The 14774-nt window shown below is 51.9% G+C and overlaps 2 protein-coding genes across 3 annotated transcripts in view; both read right to left on the bottom strand.

The window, feature by feature from the left end:
• Window positions 1-715: 715 nt before the first annotated feature.
• Window positions 716-6751, bottom strand: LOC137096201 (uncharacterized). The gene is made up of 14 exons (XM_067464836.1): window positions 6678-6751; window positions 6404-6554; window positions 6138-6310; window positions 5897-6019; window positions 5700-5805; window positions 5435-5572; window positions 5079-5255; window positions 4797-4943; window positions 4560-4679; window positions 4376-4484; window positions 4108-4170; window positions 3810-4004; window positions 2255-2342; window positions 716-1800 (listed from the first exon to the last, which is right to left on the bottom strand). Exons 1-12 carry the CDS (start codon window positions 6749-6751, stop codon window positions 3817-3819), a joined length of 1569 nt encoding a protein of 522 aa, XP_067320937.1. The 3' UTR covers window positions 716-1800; window positions 2255-2342; window positions 3810-3816.
• Window positions 6752-6986: 235 nt separating this feature from the next.
• LOC132765490 (fibrous sheath CABYR-binding protein-like) overlaps window positions 6987-14774 on the bottom strand; it is a 28601-nt gene continuing 20813 nt past the window's right edge. The window contains exons 4-9 of one of the 2 annotated variants that reach the window (XM_067464102.1): window positions 8407-8492; window positions 8154-8208; window positions 7800-7873; window positions 7593-7617; window positions 7331-7407; window positions 6987-7230 (exon numbers count right to left, since the gene is read on the bottom strand). In XM_067464102.1, coding sequence (XP_067320203.1) covers window positions 7047-7230; window positions 7331-7407; window positions 7593-7617; window positions 7800-7873; window positions 8154-8208; window positions 8407-8492 — 501 coding nt within the window. In that variant the 3' untranslated portion in view covers window positions 6987-7046. Of the gene's footprint in view, window positions 7231-7330; window positions 7408-7592; window positions 7618-7799; window positions 7874-8153; window positions 8212-8406; window positions 8493-14774 lie in introns of both variants that reach the window. The other variant, XM_067464101.1, reaches the window with a different exon arrangement.

Raw genomic sequence — 14774 nt, 5'->3', positions numbered from 1 at the left:
CCCGTCTACACTGCCACAGAATCCATTTTGAAGTGCAGTTAATCAGAATTCTGGAACTGGATTATATGGCAGTGCAAATGAGGTTTATGGCTCCATCTCACACTGCCCATTTCATGCCGTTTGAACTGGATTATATGGTCAGTGCAGAGAAATGTGGATGAGCCTGCACTCACCATACAATGTAGTTCTATCTGCACAAAAGGATCCGTGCGGATGACGCCTGAGTTGTGGGTCCTGGGCGGTTTGGGTCTCCCTCCCCAAAGGAATGCAAGGAAAGCGCCAAATTAAAATGAAAGGGGGACATTTATTCTAAACACAGATGTTTAAACCTGTAGAGCAGATATTATACACTTGGTTACAAAACAGACTATAGAAGAATACAATATTAAATCACAATTTACATCAGTGTTGCCCAACATGACAACCCTGGTTAAAAAGCCTATACAACAGAGACGAACTATGGCTCCATCTACACTGCCATAGAATCTAGTTTGAAACACAGTTAAAATGCATTCTGAAACTGGATTATATGGCAGTGTAATGCATACTTCATCACACTAGAGAATGAATCCTCTTTAAATCTGGTTGCTGCCTCCTGCAGAATTCTGGGCTTTGTAGTTTCGGGAGGAGACTTTAACAGCCTCACGAAACTATAAACCCCAGAATTCTGTAGGAGGCAGAAACCGGATTTTAAGTGGATTCATTCTCTAGTGTGATGAGGATAGCCTGATCTACACTGTGCATTTCATGCAGGTTGAACTGTATTATGTGATCCATGCAGACCTATGTTGGATTAACATTGCCAGATTATCTGGCTGTGTAGACGCATATAATCCATTTTGAGGAAGATAATCCGGGATCAGATCCTGGAATAGAGGCCAGTGTATACCCAGCCTCCATGGCAGCATTATCATCTTCTCCCACTTCTTCCTCTTAGGCCTCGTCTACACAGTCATATAATCCAGTATGAATCCCAGTTAATATGGGATAGAGGGCAGGATAGACCCAGCCTCATATGCAGTTCAACCTGCACGAAAGGGTCAGTGTGGATGAGGCCTGAGTTGCAAACCCTGGGTCTCCCTCCCCAAAGGAATCCAAGGAAAGCGGCCAATTAAAAATAAAGAGGTACATTTATTCTAATCAAATATTATTAAACAATACCATTTTGGATTAGACAATTATATCATATTAAATTACAATAAACCAAGAGTGGGGGGCTTCTCCAATCGCACTGTTCAAGGGCAGTTCTTCCCCTCCGGCACTAGGCTGTGGGTCCTGGGGTTTGCAGAGGAGGGAGGGGGCCCTTGGAAACCCCCCATCCGCCAGAGTGGCCGGGGACTCCCTCCACTGCCAGCCCCGGATCCACAGGAGGCAGCCAGAGTGGCCAAAGGGGAAGAGCAGCGCTTTCACAGTGGAGTGGGATCCTCTCCTGCACAACAACACAATTACAATATACTAAATAACAACAAAGCAAAAAAACCAAATCTATGGAAGTCCTGTCTTCCCTCTCCTTATTCCTGCAGGTGCCAGTCAGGGTCTCTCGATGGTCAGGTTCCTTCACTCTTAAGCGTCCCTCGCCGGTCAGGGTCCCTTGGTGGTCAAGCTCCCTTGAGGTTAATGTCCCTCGATGGTCAGGGTCCTTCGTTCTTAAGGGTCCCTCGGCGGTCAGGGTCCCTCGGTGGTCAAGCTCCCTTGAGGTTAATGTCCCTCGATGGTCAGGGTCCTTCGTTCTGAAGTGTCCCTCGCCGGTCAGGGTCCCTCGGTGGTCACTGTCCCTCGGATCCTCCGTCCAGAGTGGCCCTGCAAGAACGGCAGGGCAGCGTCAGTGGGGAGCGCTGCCCCCCCCTCCTCTTCCTCCTCCGTGGCCCCAGCAGCCAGGCCTCCGTCCAGGTGAGTCCAGGTGAGGAATGGCCTGGACAGATGGGGGCTGCGACCCTGTGACCCTCCCCTGACCCCTACCCTCCTGACCCCTCTGATGGGGACAGAGGGAGGGATGATGGAGGTGTTGGGGGGGGCAGGAGGAGGGAGGCATGGCAGTGCCTGGAGGGGAGGGGGAGGGGAGGAGGGGCAGGACCCCTGGGTGGGCAAGAGGGAGGGAGGCGCCCTTGTGGGGATGCCACCTTGGGGACGAGGAGGCGGTCGTGGCATCCCAGGCCGAGAGGGAGGGGTTGGGGGGGGCAGAAGTCAAAGGTGCGGGGGCGGGGCTTCTGCAGGGGGCGGGGCTTTCCTGGGCCAGGGCGGGGCAGACTCCCACCTCCTGGACGCTACTTCCCTTTGGGGCTGCGGCACAGCTGGAGCGCAGGTCTTCCTGTTGGGCGCGCACGCGGGGGATCGTGGTGTTCCTGCAAAGGGCAGAGAAAGCAGGGCTTGGGTCTCCTTCCATGGGTGCCTCTCTTAGGGCCTGCGCTGAAGGAGACCCCAAGGCGGACCCTCCTAGGCTGATGTGGACCCCTCGCTTTTCTCCTCGTCTGCTCTTTCTGCCCTGCAACTCCAACTGCCTGGGTCTGTGTGCTTGGAGGGAGTCTCTACGTTCTGGAACTGATCAGACTAAACACTGTTGTTTTGTTTTCCTTCCATCCCAAAGCTCTTTACAAACCTCCCTCCCTCCTTCCCTTTCTCCCTCCCTCCTTCTTGCCTTCTCTCTCTTTTCCACCCCTTCTTCCCTCCCTCCCTCCCTCTCATCTTCCTTCCTTCCACCTCCCTCGCTTCCTCTCTCAGCCCTCCCTCCCTTCTTCTTTTCGCTCCTCCCCTCCCCTCCTTCACCCCCTCTATTCCTTTCAGCCCTTCTTGCCTACTCCCTCCCCCCCATCTTCCATCCCTTCCTCCTTCCACCCCCTTTCTATCCTCCTTTCCATTTCTCCTTTCAGTCCTCCTTCCCCCTCCCATCTTCCATCCCTTCCTCCTTCCCTCCCTCCCTCACTTCTTCCTTTCCCTTCCTCCCTTCCTCTCTCAGTTCTCCCATCTTCCACCCTTTCCTTCTTCCCTCCTCCCTTCCTCCCACTATCCTCCCTCGCTTTCTCTTTTCCCTTCCACCATTTCCCCCCTTCCTCCCTCTCATCTTCCTCCCTCCCACCTCCCTCACTTCCTGCTTTCCCTTTCTACATTCCTCTCTCAGTCCTCCTTCCCCCTCCCTCTTTCCCTCCCTCCCTTTGTCCCTCCCTCCCTCCCTCCCTCGCTTCCTCCTTTCCATTTCTCCTTTCAGTCCTCCTTCCCCCTCCCATCTTCCATCCCTCCCTCCTTCCCTCCCTCCCTCACTTCTTCCTTTCCCTTCCTCCTTTCCTCTCTCAGTTCTCCCTTCCTTCCCATCTTCCATCCCTTCCTCCTTTCCTCCCTTGGTCCCTCCCTCGCTCTCTCTTCACTTCCTTTCTCTTTTCCTTCCCTCTTCCCTTTCCTCCTCCCTCCCTCCATTTCTTCGTCTTTACTTTCCTCCCTCTATTCTTTCTTTCCTCCTCCTTCTTTTCCTCCCTCTTTTCTCCCTCCCTCTGACCTTCCTCCCTCCCTCACTTCCTCCTTTCCCTTTCTCCCTTCCTTTCTCAGTCCTCCTTCCCCCCTCCCATCTTCCTCTCAGTTCTCCCTTCCCTCCCATCTTCCATCCCTTCCTCCTTTCCCTCCTTCGTCCCTCCTTCGCTCTCCTTTCACTTCCTTTCTCTTTTCCCTCCCTCTTCCCTTTCTTCCTCTCCCCCCCCATTTCTTCCTCCCTCCTTTCCTCCCTCTACCCTTCCTCCTCCCTTTTTTTCTCCTTCCCTCCCCCTCCCTCCCTCTTTCTTTCCTCCTCCCTCCCTCCCTTCCTCCCTCCCTCCCTTCCTTACCTGTCCATCAGGTGGGTGGGTCCTTGGCGTACTCTGGCGGGTACCTCTGTCGCCTGCTGGCCGCCACCAAGCGCCGAAGAGCAGCTTGCAGTCCGTGCCGGGAGTGGAGGGCGGAGGTCCTGGCGAGGATGGCCTTGGTCTCCCAGCCAACTCGCCTGACTTCAGGGTCATGGTCGGCAAGGAGGAAGATCAGCCCTGGAAGGGAGAGAGGGAGGGAGGAGAAAAGGTGAGGGGGGGGCACACGGACTCCCCAGCGAGCCTCTCTCCCCAGGCCCAGGACCTCTCAGGCCCCACTTACAGGCCTCGAAGGTGCAGACGTTACTCTGGGTCGCAATGCTGCCGATCTTGTGAAGCAGGTGACCTGGAGGGAAGGCAGGCAACAAAGAAGAGAGGGATGACCTCCATGAGCAAAGAATGCCCTAGAGTTCCCCAGGAGGGGCTCCAAGGACTGTTCTGCAATGGGGGTGGGGGTCCCTCTGGGGAAAAGGCCCCTCCTGCTGCCCCAAAGGCTGACCTGGAGGCCAAGGGTGGGCACGAAGGGGGCCAAGACCCTCCCGGTCCCTTACCCAGCAACATGGCTGCCGCCTTCTTTGCTGATGGATGTTGGCTCTTAAAGAAAAGCGGGAAGCCATACACCTTCTCCTCCAACTCCCACCTGGAGCTGCAGTGCTGGATCTGGAGGAGAGAGCGGGGTCAAAAGAGGCCAGGCAGAAGGGCCCTTGACTGCCATGCCTTAGGGCGACCACTGACCAGGCGCTTGGATATCTTGTGCAGCAGCTCCTGCAGGCTGAAGGTGTCCCGCGCCAGAACGCTCTCCTCCAGGTGCCATCCGAGGACCTGCGCCACCTCCCGGAGGGTCTCCCTCGCAGCCTTCCAAGAGGAGAAGGAAGAGGGAAGCTGAGCCAGGCTCCCTTGGAGGGCAAGGGCCCCCTCCCTCCTCCCTGAGCCCCAAGGCCTTGTGGGGCCAGAGCTGGGCTTCCCTCCTACCTTGGCAACCTCCTCATCCTCATCTTCCACGTGCACCAGCACCGCCAGGAGGCCATGGATGGTCTGGCGCTCCTGATTGGGATCTTCTGGGCGCCAGAGAAGATGCTTGAAGCATTCCAGGGCTGCCTTCCGGATCTTGGCCGCCTCCTAAAAGGGGGAGTGAAAAGAAAGCCATCTTTCCCCCGTTTCCTTCCCTGAAGGCCCTTCTCAGGGCATGGGGAGAGGGAAAAGCCAGCTCCCTCCCTCCCTCCCCAAGGAGGAGGCCCAGGGGCCAAGACTCACGTGGTGGAAGAGAAGGCGGTAGACGGCAGCCAGGTGAACCTTCGCGGGGCCCCGGTCTTCTTCCTGAAGCAAGGGCTCCAGCCGGCCAGCCAGGTCCAGGAACTCCAAGGTGATGTTGTGGTGGGGGGATTGCAGCCCCGCAGTGACCCCGACCAGGAGCTCCTTAAGGCCCATGGTCTGCAAAGAGAGAGGAAGGAGGGCCAAGTCAAAGCGCAGCCCTGCGTAAGATGTACCCTGCAGAGGATGCCGGACCACAGGCCTCCCCACTTCTTTGAGGAAGGAACCTTCCAGGATCTTCTTGCTACGACCTCAAGAGCAAGGCCTGCTGCGTGGAGCCTGTGCTGTGCTTGACTTACCTCCCTGTAGGTCTTGCAGAGCAGGAGAAGGCCCTGCCTGCTCTGATGTTGGACAGCCAGGCTGCGATGTTGGAGCCAGGCTGTGAGCAGCGTCCAGGTCTTCTCCGGGGAGTGAGGGCGCTGGCCGATGTGCAGTAACTGAAAGAGAAGAGGAGAAGCATGAGGGGCTAGAGCCAGGAAGGGAAGCACTGCCTCTCCTCGCCTCGCCAGCCCTGCCCTAAGGCCCTTTCCAACCCCAAAACCCAGGCCGACCAACCCTCCTCACCTGAATATAGAAGGCCACCACGCCGGCTGAATGCTCCAGCGGCGCTTCTTCCTCCCAGGTGGAACTCAGGTGCCGGAGAAGGGAAGAAGAGGACTTGAGGAGGCTCCTGCAAGACCAAAGAGACCCCCTGAGGAAACCCAGCCAGAGAGACCAAGCCGGGCCTCCTCCCTGAACCTCCTCCAGCCCTTGCTCCTTACTGCAATTGGAGGGCCATCCCCTCGGGGCAGACGCTGGGATCTTCGAACATCTTTTCGGAGGTCTCGTTGTGGGACACCCAGGCCACCCTCTTCACTAGCACGGAGACGATCTTCGCCAATTCTCTGCAGAAGAAAAAGGAAAGAAAAAGGCTTACTTCCCAGTGGAGGGTCTGAGTCCCCCATCAGGCCCCCCAAAAGGGTTGGGAGTCCCGCTGACCCTTCCTCCCCACCCTCTCCTTACCCTGGAGGAACGTAGCCACTGCTCCGGTTCCTGCTGGGTGCCTCCAACCCAGGCCTTGTGACCTCGATGAAGTTGGTCACCAAGGCGAGCAGAAGCTCCAGGAACCACCCCTCCAGGCGACAGCTCTCCTTGATGTGCTTCACGATCCCGCCGATGGCCCGCGTCGCTCTTGCCTGTGGAGAGAAAGGAGGAGGTTTGAACCTCAACAGAAGGAGGGCTCCTGGTCAAGGCTGGGAAAGAGGGGGTCCCATTCTCCTTCCCCTTACCGTGGCCGCATCCCAAGCAGGGCCGCCCTGTTCCTCGCCCTCCTGGGCCAGCCAAGGGCCCTCCTTCACCTTGGCCAGGAACAGGTCCAGCGCCGCCTCCAGGCAACAATACTGTGAATTTAGTACGGCGCATACTAATTCACCACAAGGCCTGTGAATGAAGAGAGGGAAGAGGGAGCCATGGTCAGGGCCAGCCTTGTCTCCGACCCCATGGGGAGACCGCTAGGGCCCCATCGGGACAGGGATGGGGCACCCCCAGGCCCAGCTCTCTTACCTCCCATTGGACTCCAGAAAGTGGTCCGTGGCCATCTTGAGGTGTTTGCGGGCCACGTAGTCCACTGCTTGCATGGCCTCTGCAGAGGAGGGACTGCAGACAAGCATGCAAAGACGATGCAGGTGTTCTTTCGCCTGAAAGCAAAGAAAGGAGGGAAGAAACAATGGCACCCGGCAGCCATGGAAAGGCCCCTGGGGCCAAAAGTGGAGGGAGAGAGTTGACAGGTGAAGTGTGTAGAATGCCTGCTGAGGGTAACCGGGCATTGGGCTCCCAACATACCTTTCCAATGGCCAGAGAGACCACCAGGTGACGAACGGGAGCCAAGGAGAGCAGCCTACCTGAAGGCCGGATTTCTCTGGGACGAACCTGTCATCTGGAAGGTCTCTGCAGGAGGCGCCTCTTCATCTCCTGAAGAAGGCATTGGGCGATGCCTTCTGGGTGGTGGTCCCAGGCCTGGCCGGGGGGAACTCTGGGCCTTACCTGCTCTGGGTCCAGGGAGGACCACCTCCGAGGGTGAAGGGCCATGTCTACGGCTTCCTCTTGGCTCAGGGAACTGGAAGAGAGAGAGGCACAAGGAGGTGAGGCCTGGCAGGGCAGGGACGGAGGACAAGGAGCAGGGCTGTGGTCATCCCTCCCGGGCAATAGCAACGCACCTGCTCGAACTGGGGGGAGGGTCCCACACCTCATCCTCTATGCTGGCGATGTCTGCCAGTGTTGCCTCGTCAGAGTCCTGCAAAAGACAATTGGGCAGAGGAGTGAAAAAGGGGCCAAAAGAGAAGGAATGGGAAGGCAGCCCAGGGGAGGAGGACTAGAGTGGGAGGAAGGAGGTGAAAGGAGGGGCAGGGAGAGGAAAAGAGGTGGGGGGTAGAGAGGAAGGCGCCCACCCCTCTTTTACCGTCCCCTTCCCTTCCTTACCATCTTCTGAGTGAGCTCGTTGACACTGCAAGGAGAGAGAGACAAGAAGGCAAGGTCAGAAGAAGTCCTCCTCTCTCTTCTCTCTGGTGGAGACCCCCAAGCCCCCATGGAATAAGAGTGCAGGCTGAGGTCCCCTTGGCCTCAGTTGGGAGAGGGAGGGAGGAGACCTCTGCCTGCCATGTTCCCCTGAAACTGGGAAGGAGGTACCTCTCTGTATTGAGGTCCAGGGCCACCCACTCCGGCAGGAACAACTCAGAAGGGATCCCAACTTCCTTTGAGCCCTGTTGAGGGGGAAGAAGAGGGAAGTTCGTGCTGTGCCTTTTGCCACACCTTCCCTCACTCTTTCCCAGGTGAATTCATACTGCTAATCCTGGAGAAGGTTGGACTGCAACCCCCAGACCTCCTCCCCAATGACCACGCTGCCTGGGGCTGATGGGACTTTAGAGTTGCTGGATTCCCACCGCAAGGGAGGCCTCTTCAGCCAAGGGCCACCTTGAACTCAAGGGGTCTTAGGGTGGCCCTGAGCCAGCTCCCCCTTTCCAGCCCCCCTCTTTCACTCACCAACTCTTTGGGTAGTTTGTTCTGCGGCGGAGTTGGGCTCTTCTCCGAGAGGAAGCTGCTAGAAGGGCAAGGGACAGAAGAAGAGCTCAGCTTGGGATCCCCTCCATTCCCCCAAGGTCCCCAAGGCCAGCCCCACCCCAAGGGCCTTCCAGCCCCTGGGAGGAAGGCAACGTTCTGGGAGGCCCCAAACCCCCAGGCCGCAGCCTGCCCTACACTCCCCCCCCCCCAAAAAAAAATCATGGGCAGGAGGTACCTCTCTGCTCTCTCGGAGGACGTCAGGCTCCCCCTCTGCACTTCCAGGCTGCTGTCCGCCCAGGGGAGCTCCTCTCTCCCCAGAAACTATAGGAAAAGGAAGGGAAACTCAAGGCTCCAGCAAAGAAGGGCTTCTCCTTCCGCTACAACCTCTCTCCCTCCAGTCATGTTTGGACTGCCACCCCCAGCATTCCTCTCAGTTGACCACACTGTCAGAGGCTGCTGGGATTTGCAGTCCAACGACACATGAGGGCTGTAGGATCTCCTCCGCTCTTCAGCAGAGGCCCACCTGGGAACCAAAGTGGAATCGCCCTCCTTTCTTGGATGCTGACCGCTGCCTTGGCCCAGCTTCTGTGAGGGACAGGTAATGAACGGGATGGAGGAAGCCAAGGGGAAAGGACGGCTATCTTGCTCCAGGGGTCACCAGGGGACACTCAACCCACCACTCATCTCCTGTCCCTAAAGCTCTGTCTCCCTCTGAAGGTGGGCATCTCTTCTGCTTTGGTCAGACCCTGCCTGGAATGGGACTGTGTCCAGTTGTGGGCACCAACGGTCAGAACAGACAGGGACAAACTAGATTGTGTTTAGAGAAGAGTGACCAAAAGGGAGAGAGGTCTGGGAACGATGACTCCCTTTGAGGACTGGTTGAGGGAGCCGGGAATATTTGCATTGGAAAAGAGAAGGCGGAGAGGGGATATGAGGGCCATATTTTAATATTTGGAAAGGTGTCCCACTGGGGGTGGGGGGGAGCTTGATTCCTGTGTCTACAGCTGCTGATGGAGAGTAGATTCACACATTCATAGAATCAGAGTTGGCAGATATCCCCAAAGGCCATCTAGTCCAGCCCAGTTCTGCCATTCAGTAGAAGGAAGCCCTACTGGACTCCCAGGCAGGAAAAGCCCTCTATCAAACAACATTTTCTGTCAGGAATTTCTTCCTCGTGTTTAGGCAGAATCTCTTTTCCTGCAGTTGGAAACCATTGCTCCTTGAGGCCCTTGTCTTTGGAGCAGCGGAAAACAAGCTTCCCTCTTCTCAATGGGACATCTCTTCTGATATTCAAACCTGGCTCTCATGCCCCTCTCGGCCTTCTTTTCTCCAAGCTAAACACACTCTGCTCCCTGAGCAATGCATGTCATTCAGTCCCTTAGCAAGCTTCTTAAGCGACCAATGTCCAATGTGGCAAATTGCAAGCCCAGAGTTTTCAGGCCCATGGAAATGATCTGCCAGGAATGGGAAACCTAGAGTTTTTGTTTTATTGCTCTACCCCACCAACTGGCCAGACCACCAAGTTTGGAGGATTGATCCCAACATTCACTTGAGGGTCAATCCAAGTTAATTCTCCATGATTTGAGAAGCTGATGGATTTCACCCCACAGGGGACACAAGGCGGCTTACAAAATCCGGCAAGACTTTAATGCCGTAACACACACTTTACAATAAAAGAAATATAACCAACATAACCAAGGCTGGAATTAAACATGAGCAACCTTAGATATGCAGATGATACCACTTTGAGGGCTGAAAGGGAGGAGGAGCTAAGGAGCCTTCTAACCAAGGTGAAAGAAGAAAGGGCAAAAGCTGGGTTGCAGTTAAACATAAAAAAAAAACAAGATGATGGCAACCAGACTGATTGACAACTGGCAAATAGAAGGAGAAAACGTGGAGGCCGTGACAGGCTTTGTATTTCTAGGTGTGAAGATGACTGTAGACACAGACTGCAGCCAGGAAATCAGAAGACGTTTCCTTCTTGGGATGAGAGCAAGGACCAATCTCGATCAAATAGTGAAGAGTAGAGACATCACACTGGCAATGAATGGTCGCATAGTTAAAGCAGTGGTATTCCCCGTGGTAACTTATGGATGCAAGAGCTGGACCATAAGTAAGGCTGAGTGAAGGAAGATAGACGCTTTTGAACTGTGGAGTTGGAGAAAAATTCTGAGAGTGCCTTAAACCGCAAGAAGATCCAACCAGTCCATACTTCAGGTATTAATGCCCAGCTGCTCACTGGAGGGAAAGATATTAGAGGCAAAGATGAAGTCCTTTGGCCACATCATGAGAAGACAGGAACGCTTGGAGAAGAGAATGCTGCTGGGGAAAATGGAAGGAAAAAGGAAGAGGGGCCGACCAAGGGGAAGGTGGATGGATGGTATCCTTGAAGTGACTGGCTTGACCTTGAAGGAGCTCAGGGTGGCCATGGCCAACAGGGAGCTCTGGCCTGGGCCGGTCCATGAGGGCACCAAGAGTCGGAAGCAACTGAACAAATACACAACAACAAAAACCATAACACATACCCTATCAACTATAAAACAATGAAAACATATAAGCCACTAAAAACACACAAGACAATGAAGCAGATTAAAACATAGAGCATATTCAAAGCATAAAGTGCTGAGTCATGAGTTTATACTGAGTAATTTGTCCATAGTCATGGCCAAAACTGTTGAACTCGAATTCCGTATTGGCATATTCTCTGAACGCCTGCGTACAAAGCCAGGTCTTTAGTTTTACCTGAAGACCAGGAGGGATGGGGCCTGCCTGATGTCACTAGGGAGGGAGTTCCACAACCAAGGGGCCATCACTGAGAAGGAAGGCCCTGTCTCATGTCCCCACCAATCATGTTTGCGAAGGGGGTGGGACCGAGAGCAGGACCTCCCCAGCAGATCTCAAAACTCTAGTTGGCTCATAAAGGAAGATAACTTCGAACAGGAAGTTGGACCAGAACCGTTTCTAGTAAATTACTAGAAATTTTGGACATCTGCGCCCAGTCCCACAGTTTATCCCTCCAATTTTTGATGCTTAATGTTTTTTTCCCCCTTTCCAATCTTTGACAATCGTTATACATGCACAACGAAGCTGTAGTGACAAATTTCTCTTTCCAGGCACATCCTTGGATTTTTTAAAACTTGGTTGTGGAACATTATATTTGTTACCTTGATGATTTTTTCCAATAAGCCTGCACCAATTCACAAGACCATCACACATGGAAGAAGGCCCCTTTCTTTATTGTATACCTCCAACAGAATCCTGATTGGAAATTATCTATTTTGGTGAGGAGAGCTGTGGTTGCATAACACCTCTTCCTCTATCACGGGCACGACTTGTGGGAACGAGGGAGAGAGCCTTCTCCGTTGTGGCCCCCCGGCTATGGAACTCGCTACCTGGTGAGATTAGGCAAGCCCCCACCCTAGCAGCCTTTAAGAAAGCTCTAAAGACTTGGCTTTTTCTGATGTGCCTTTGGAGAGTGACCATATATTCCAGTCCTGTTGTTTCACCTACACTGCTTCCCTCATATTGCACTTTCCCCCACCTTATTGAAAGTCTAATCCCACTGTTCAGTCCCCTATGAGCTCCTCCCCCACAAATGTACCTTTTCATTGCTATCTCATCCAGTGTTTTATCATTTTATGTCGTGCATTTGGCCCGCCCACTGTGTTTTATTTTCCACTATGTAATTTTGTACTGTTTATTTTACTTGATTGGTTTATTTATTTTATTGTGATGTTATTTTGTTGTTTATATTTTATGTTGCTGTAATGTATCGCTGGGATTGGCCTCATTTAAGCCACTCTGAGTCCCCTTTGGGGAGACGGTGGCGCTGTAGACATAGATTATTATTATTATTATTATTATTATTATTATTACTGCATAACACCTATAGAACACTATATCAATTGTCTGTAACTGAAGCCACCACTCTGAATTTGAAACCTTTATTCCACAGGTATTCCCAATGATCAAGATCTATGTTTCTCCCCAGAGGTTTTGCCCATGAAATCATGGAGGATTTTACTTGGTTGTCTTCCAGGTTATAACATAGGATGTATAACATAGGACACATCTCCCCTTATGAACCAGCTAGGACCTTAAGATCATCTGGGGAGGCCCTGTTCTCGATCCTGCCTGCGTCACAAATATGTTTGGCGGGGATGAGAGACAGGGCCTTCTCAGTGGTGGCCCCTCGGCTATGGGATGCCCTTCCTAGGGACATAAGATCGGCACCCTCCCTTTTAAGATTCCGGAAAAAAGGTTAAGACTTGGCTGTTTGAGCAAGTGTTTGAAAATGCAGTGTGACAGACATATGGAACGGCTGGATGATGAGACTGGATAACGTTTTTAACTAAGAGACGTAAATGATTTATATTTTATTGATCTTGTTATGGTTTTATATTATATGTTAATGTTTTTAAATGTTTTGTGGTGTTGTTGGGCATTGAATTGTTGCCTCCGTAAACCTCCCTGAGTCGCCTGTGGGCTGAGAAGGGCGGTATACAAATAGAATAAACAAACAAACAAACAAATTTGTACAATTTTGGCTATTAAAGCAAGTAAAAAAGGAAGCACAATTAGAGCCCTGGCAGACCGTGCAAAAAGAGTCTGCGAAGCCCACCTCCTCCAAGGTGAACTGAACCACCTCAAGTGGGCTTTTCAGACCAATGGAGACTCCACCACGGACATCAGAAGAGCTGCTAGACCGAGAACAAGGCATGAGAGTCAAGACAGAGATCCACTCAGAAGAAAAGTGTTCTTGCCATACATCAAGGGAACTACCGACTGCACAGGGAAGCTGATGAAAAAGCACAACCTTCAAACTATTGACAGAACCACTAAGAGAATCCAACAAATGCTCCGTTCGGCAAAGGACAAGAGGGATCCTCTCACCTCTGCAGGAGTCTTCTGTATTCCATGAAGCTGTGGACAAGTCTACATAGGGACCACCACAAGCAGCCCAAACACAAAGCAAGGAACATGAAAGGCACTGCAGATTACTTCAACCAGAGAAGTCAGCCATAGCAGAGCACATGATGAACCAACCTGAACACAGAATATTATTTGAGAACACAGAAATGCTGGACCACTCTAACAACTACCATGTCAGACTACACAGAGAAGACATTGAAATCCACAACCATGTGGACAATTTCAACAGAAAGGAAGAAACTATGAAAATGAACAAAATCTGGCTGCCAGTATTTAAAAAAACTCTAAAATCAGGACAGTAAATAAAAAAACAACACCCAAAAACAGAGGAATTCCAGACAAGAAACAATCAGGGCCAGCTTATCACCTCCCAACAAAGGATTCTCCCAGGCAGGAAGAAGCCAGACCTTAAAACTGCTATGCCATTAAATACTAATCAAGGTGACCAATTGAAACATCCACACCTGCCTCCAACAGACAAGAGTTCTTTCCCCCGTCCTGGACATTCCACAGATATATAAACCTCACTTGCCTAGTTTCAAACAGACCTCACACCCTCTGAGGATGCCTGCCACAGATACAGGCAAAACGTCAGGAGAGAATGCTTCTGGAACATAGCCATATAGCCCGAAAAACTCACAAGAACCCAAACTTTTTCTTCTTTTTCTAAGATAGTTTCAAATTCTGGTTTTTTGTTGTTGTTTTTTTAATCTGCTGCTGTATCACACTCTTGACTCATGTTCAGTTTGCGGTCTATTAGGGCTCCTAAGTCCTTTTGACACTGACTGTTTTCAAGTCAGGGGTCACCCATTTCATCTTTGTTGCCAAAGTCTAGTATGGTAGAGTTCTCCCTGCTAAAATCCATCTTGTAACTCTTGGCCCACCTTTATAATCTCTTACGGTCCCTTTGGTCCCTTTTAAGATGGAATTTTAAATTTTATTGCATAGCAGTAATAAACAAAACACAAAAACAAAGAACAAATACTGAAATAACGAACGAAAACTGTACAGTTACAACATCGTACCAGGCCTGTTCCCTCCATCCCCATCCTCATGAACTCACCACCTCCGATTTCTGTCACTACTCACTGTGACTCTATACAATATATAAGCAAATGGAAGAGAAATATAAGGAGTTACAGAATAGATATGATAAAAAAACTAAAACAGAAATAGATAAGTTGAAAGAAGAGCTGAAGGAAATTGATAAGTTTGATATAAAGAAAAAAGAATTAATCGTTAAAATACGACCTAGCAAAATTTCTTGCTGCACAGTTACAAAGCCATATTGGGCTCACTACACACTACATCAAGGACTCAGCCCACTTCATAGAAAAAATCAGCAATCTCAAGCTAAATACCAACGACAAAGTGATCAGCTTCGATGTGGTATCTCTATTTACCATGGTCCCGGTAGCAGACACCATGGCACTCATCAACCAGAGGTTCCCAGAAGACATCACGGCTCTGTTTCACCATTGCCTCACCACCAGTTACTTTCAGTGGGACAATGAATTCTACGAACAGAAAGATGGAGTAGCTATGGGGAGCCCTCTCAGTCCGGTCATAGCTAACTTCTACATGGAACACTTTGAAAAACAAGCCCTGGAGACAGCAACCAAAAAGCCCACGATATGGTTCAGATATGTGGATGACACCTTCACCATTTGG

The sequence above is a fragment of the Anolis sagrei genome, chromosome 2 (assembly GCF_037176765.1).
Source record: "Anolis sagrei isolate rAnoSag1 chromosome 2, rAnoSag1.mat, whole genome shotgun sequence".
NCBI classification, from domain to species: Eukaryota; Metazoa; Chordata; class Lepidosauria; order Squamata; family Dactyloidae; genus Anolis; species Anolis sagrei.
This window is presented reverse-complemented; position numbering and strand designations above follow the sequence as displayed.

What these genes read in the sequence shown, in the direction of transcription:
- LOC137096201 (XM_067464836.1), bottom strand. Translation starts at nt 6,751, where the DNA reads ATGCAAGCAGTGGACTACGTGGCCCGCAAACACCTCAAGATGGCCACG. An exon ending in TTTCTGGAGTCCAATGGGAG is followed by an intron (nt 6,555 to 6,677) that starts GTAAGAGAGCTG and finishes CTTCATTCACAG; the next exon opens with GCCTTGTGGTGAATTAGTAT. An exon ending in AGGATGAGGAGGTTGCCAAG is followed by an intron (nt 4,680 to 4,796) that starts GTAGGAGGGAAG and finishes TCCTCTTGGAAG; the next exon opens with GCTGCGAGGGAGACCCTCCG.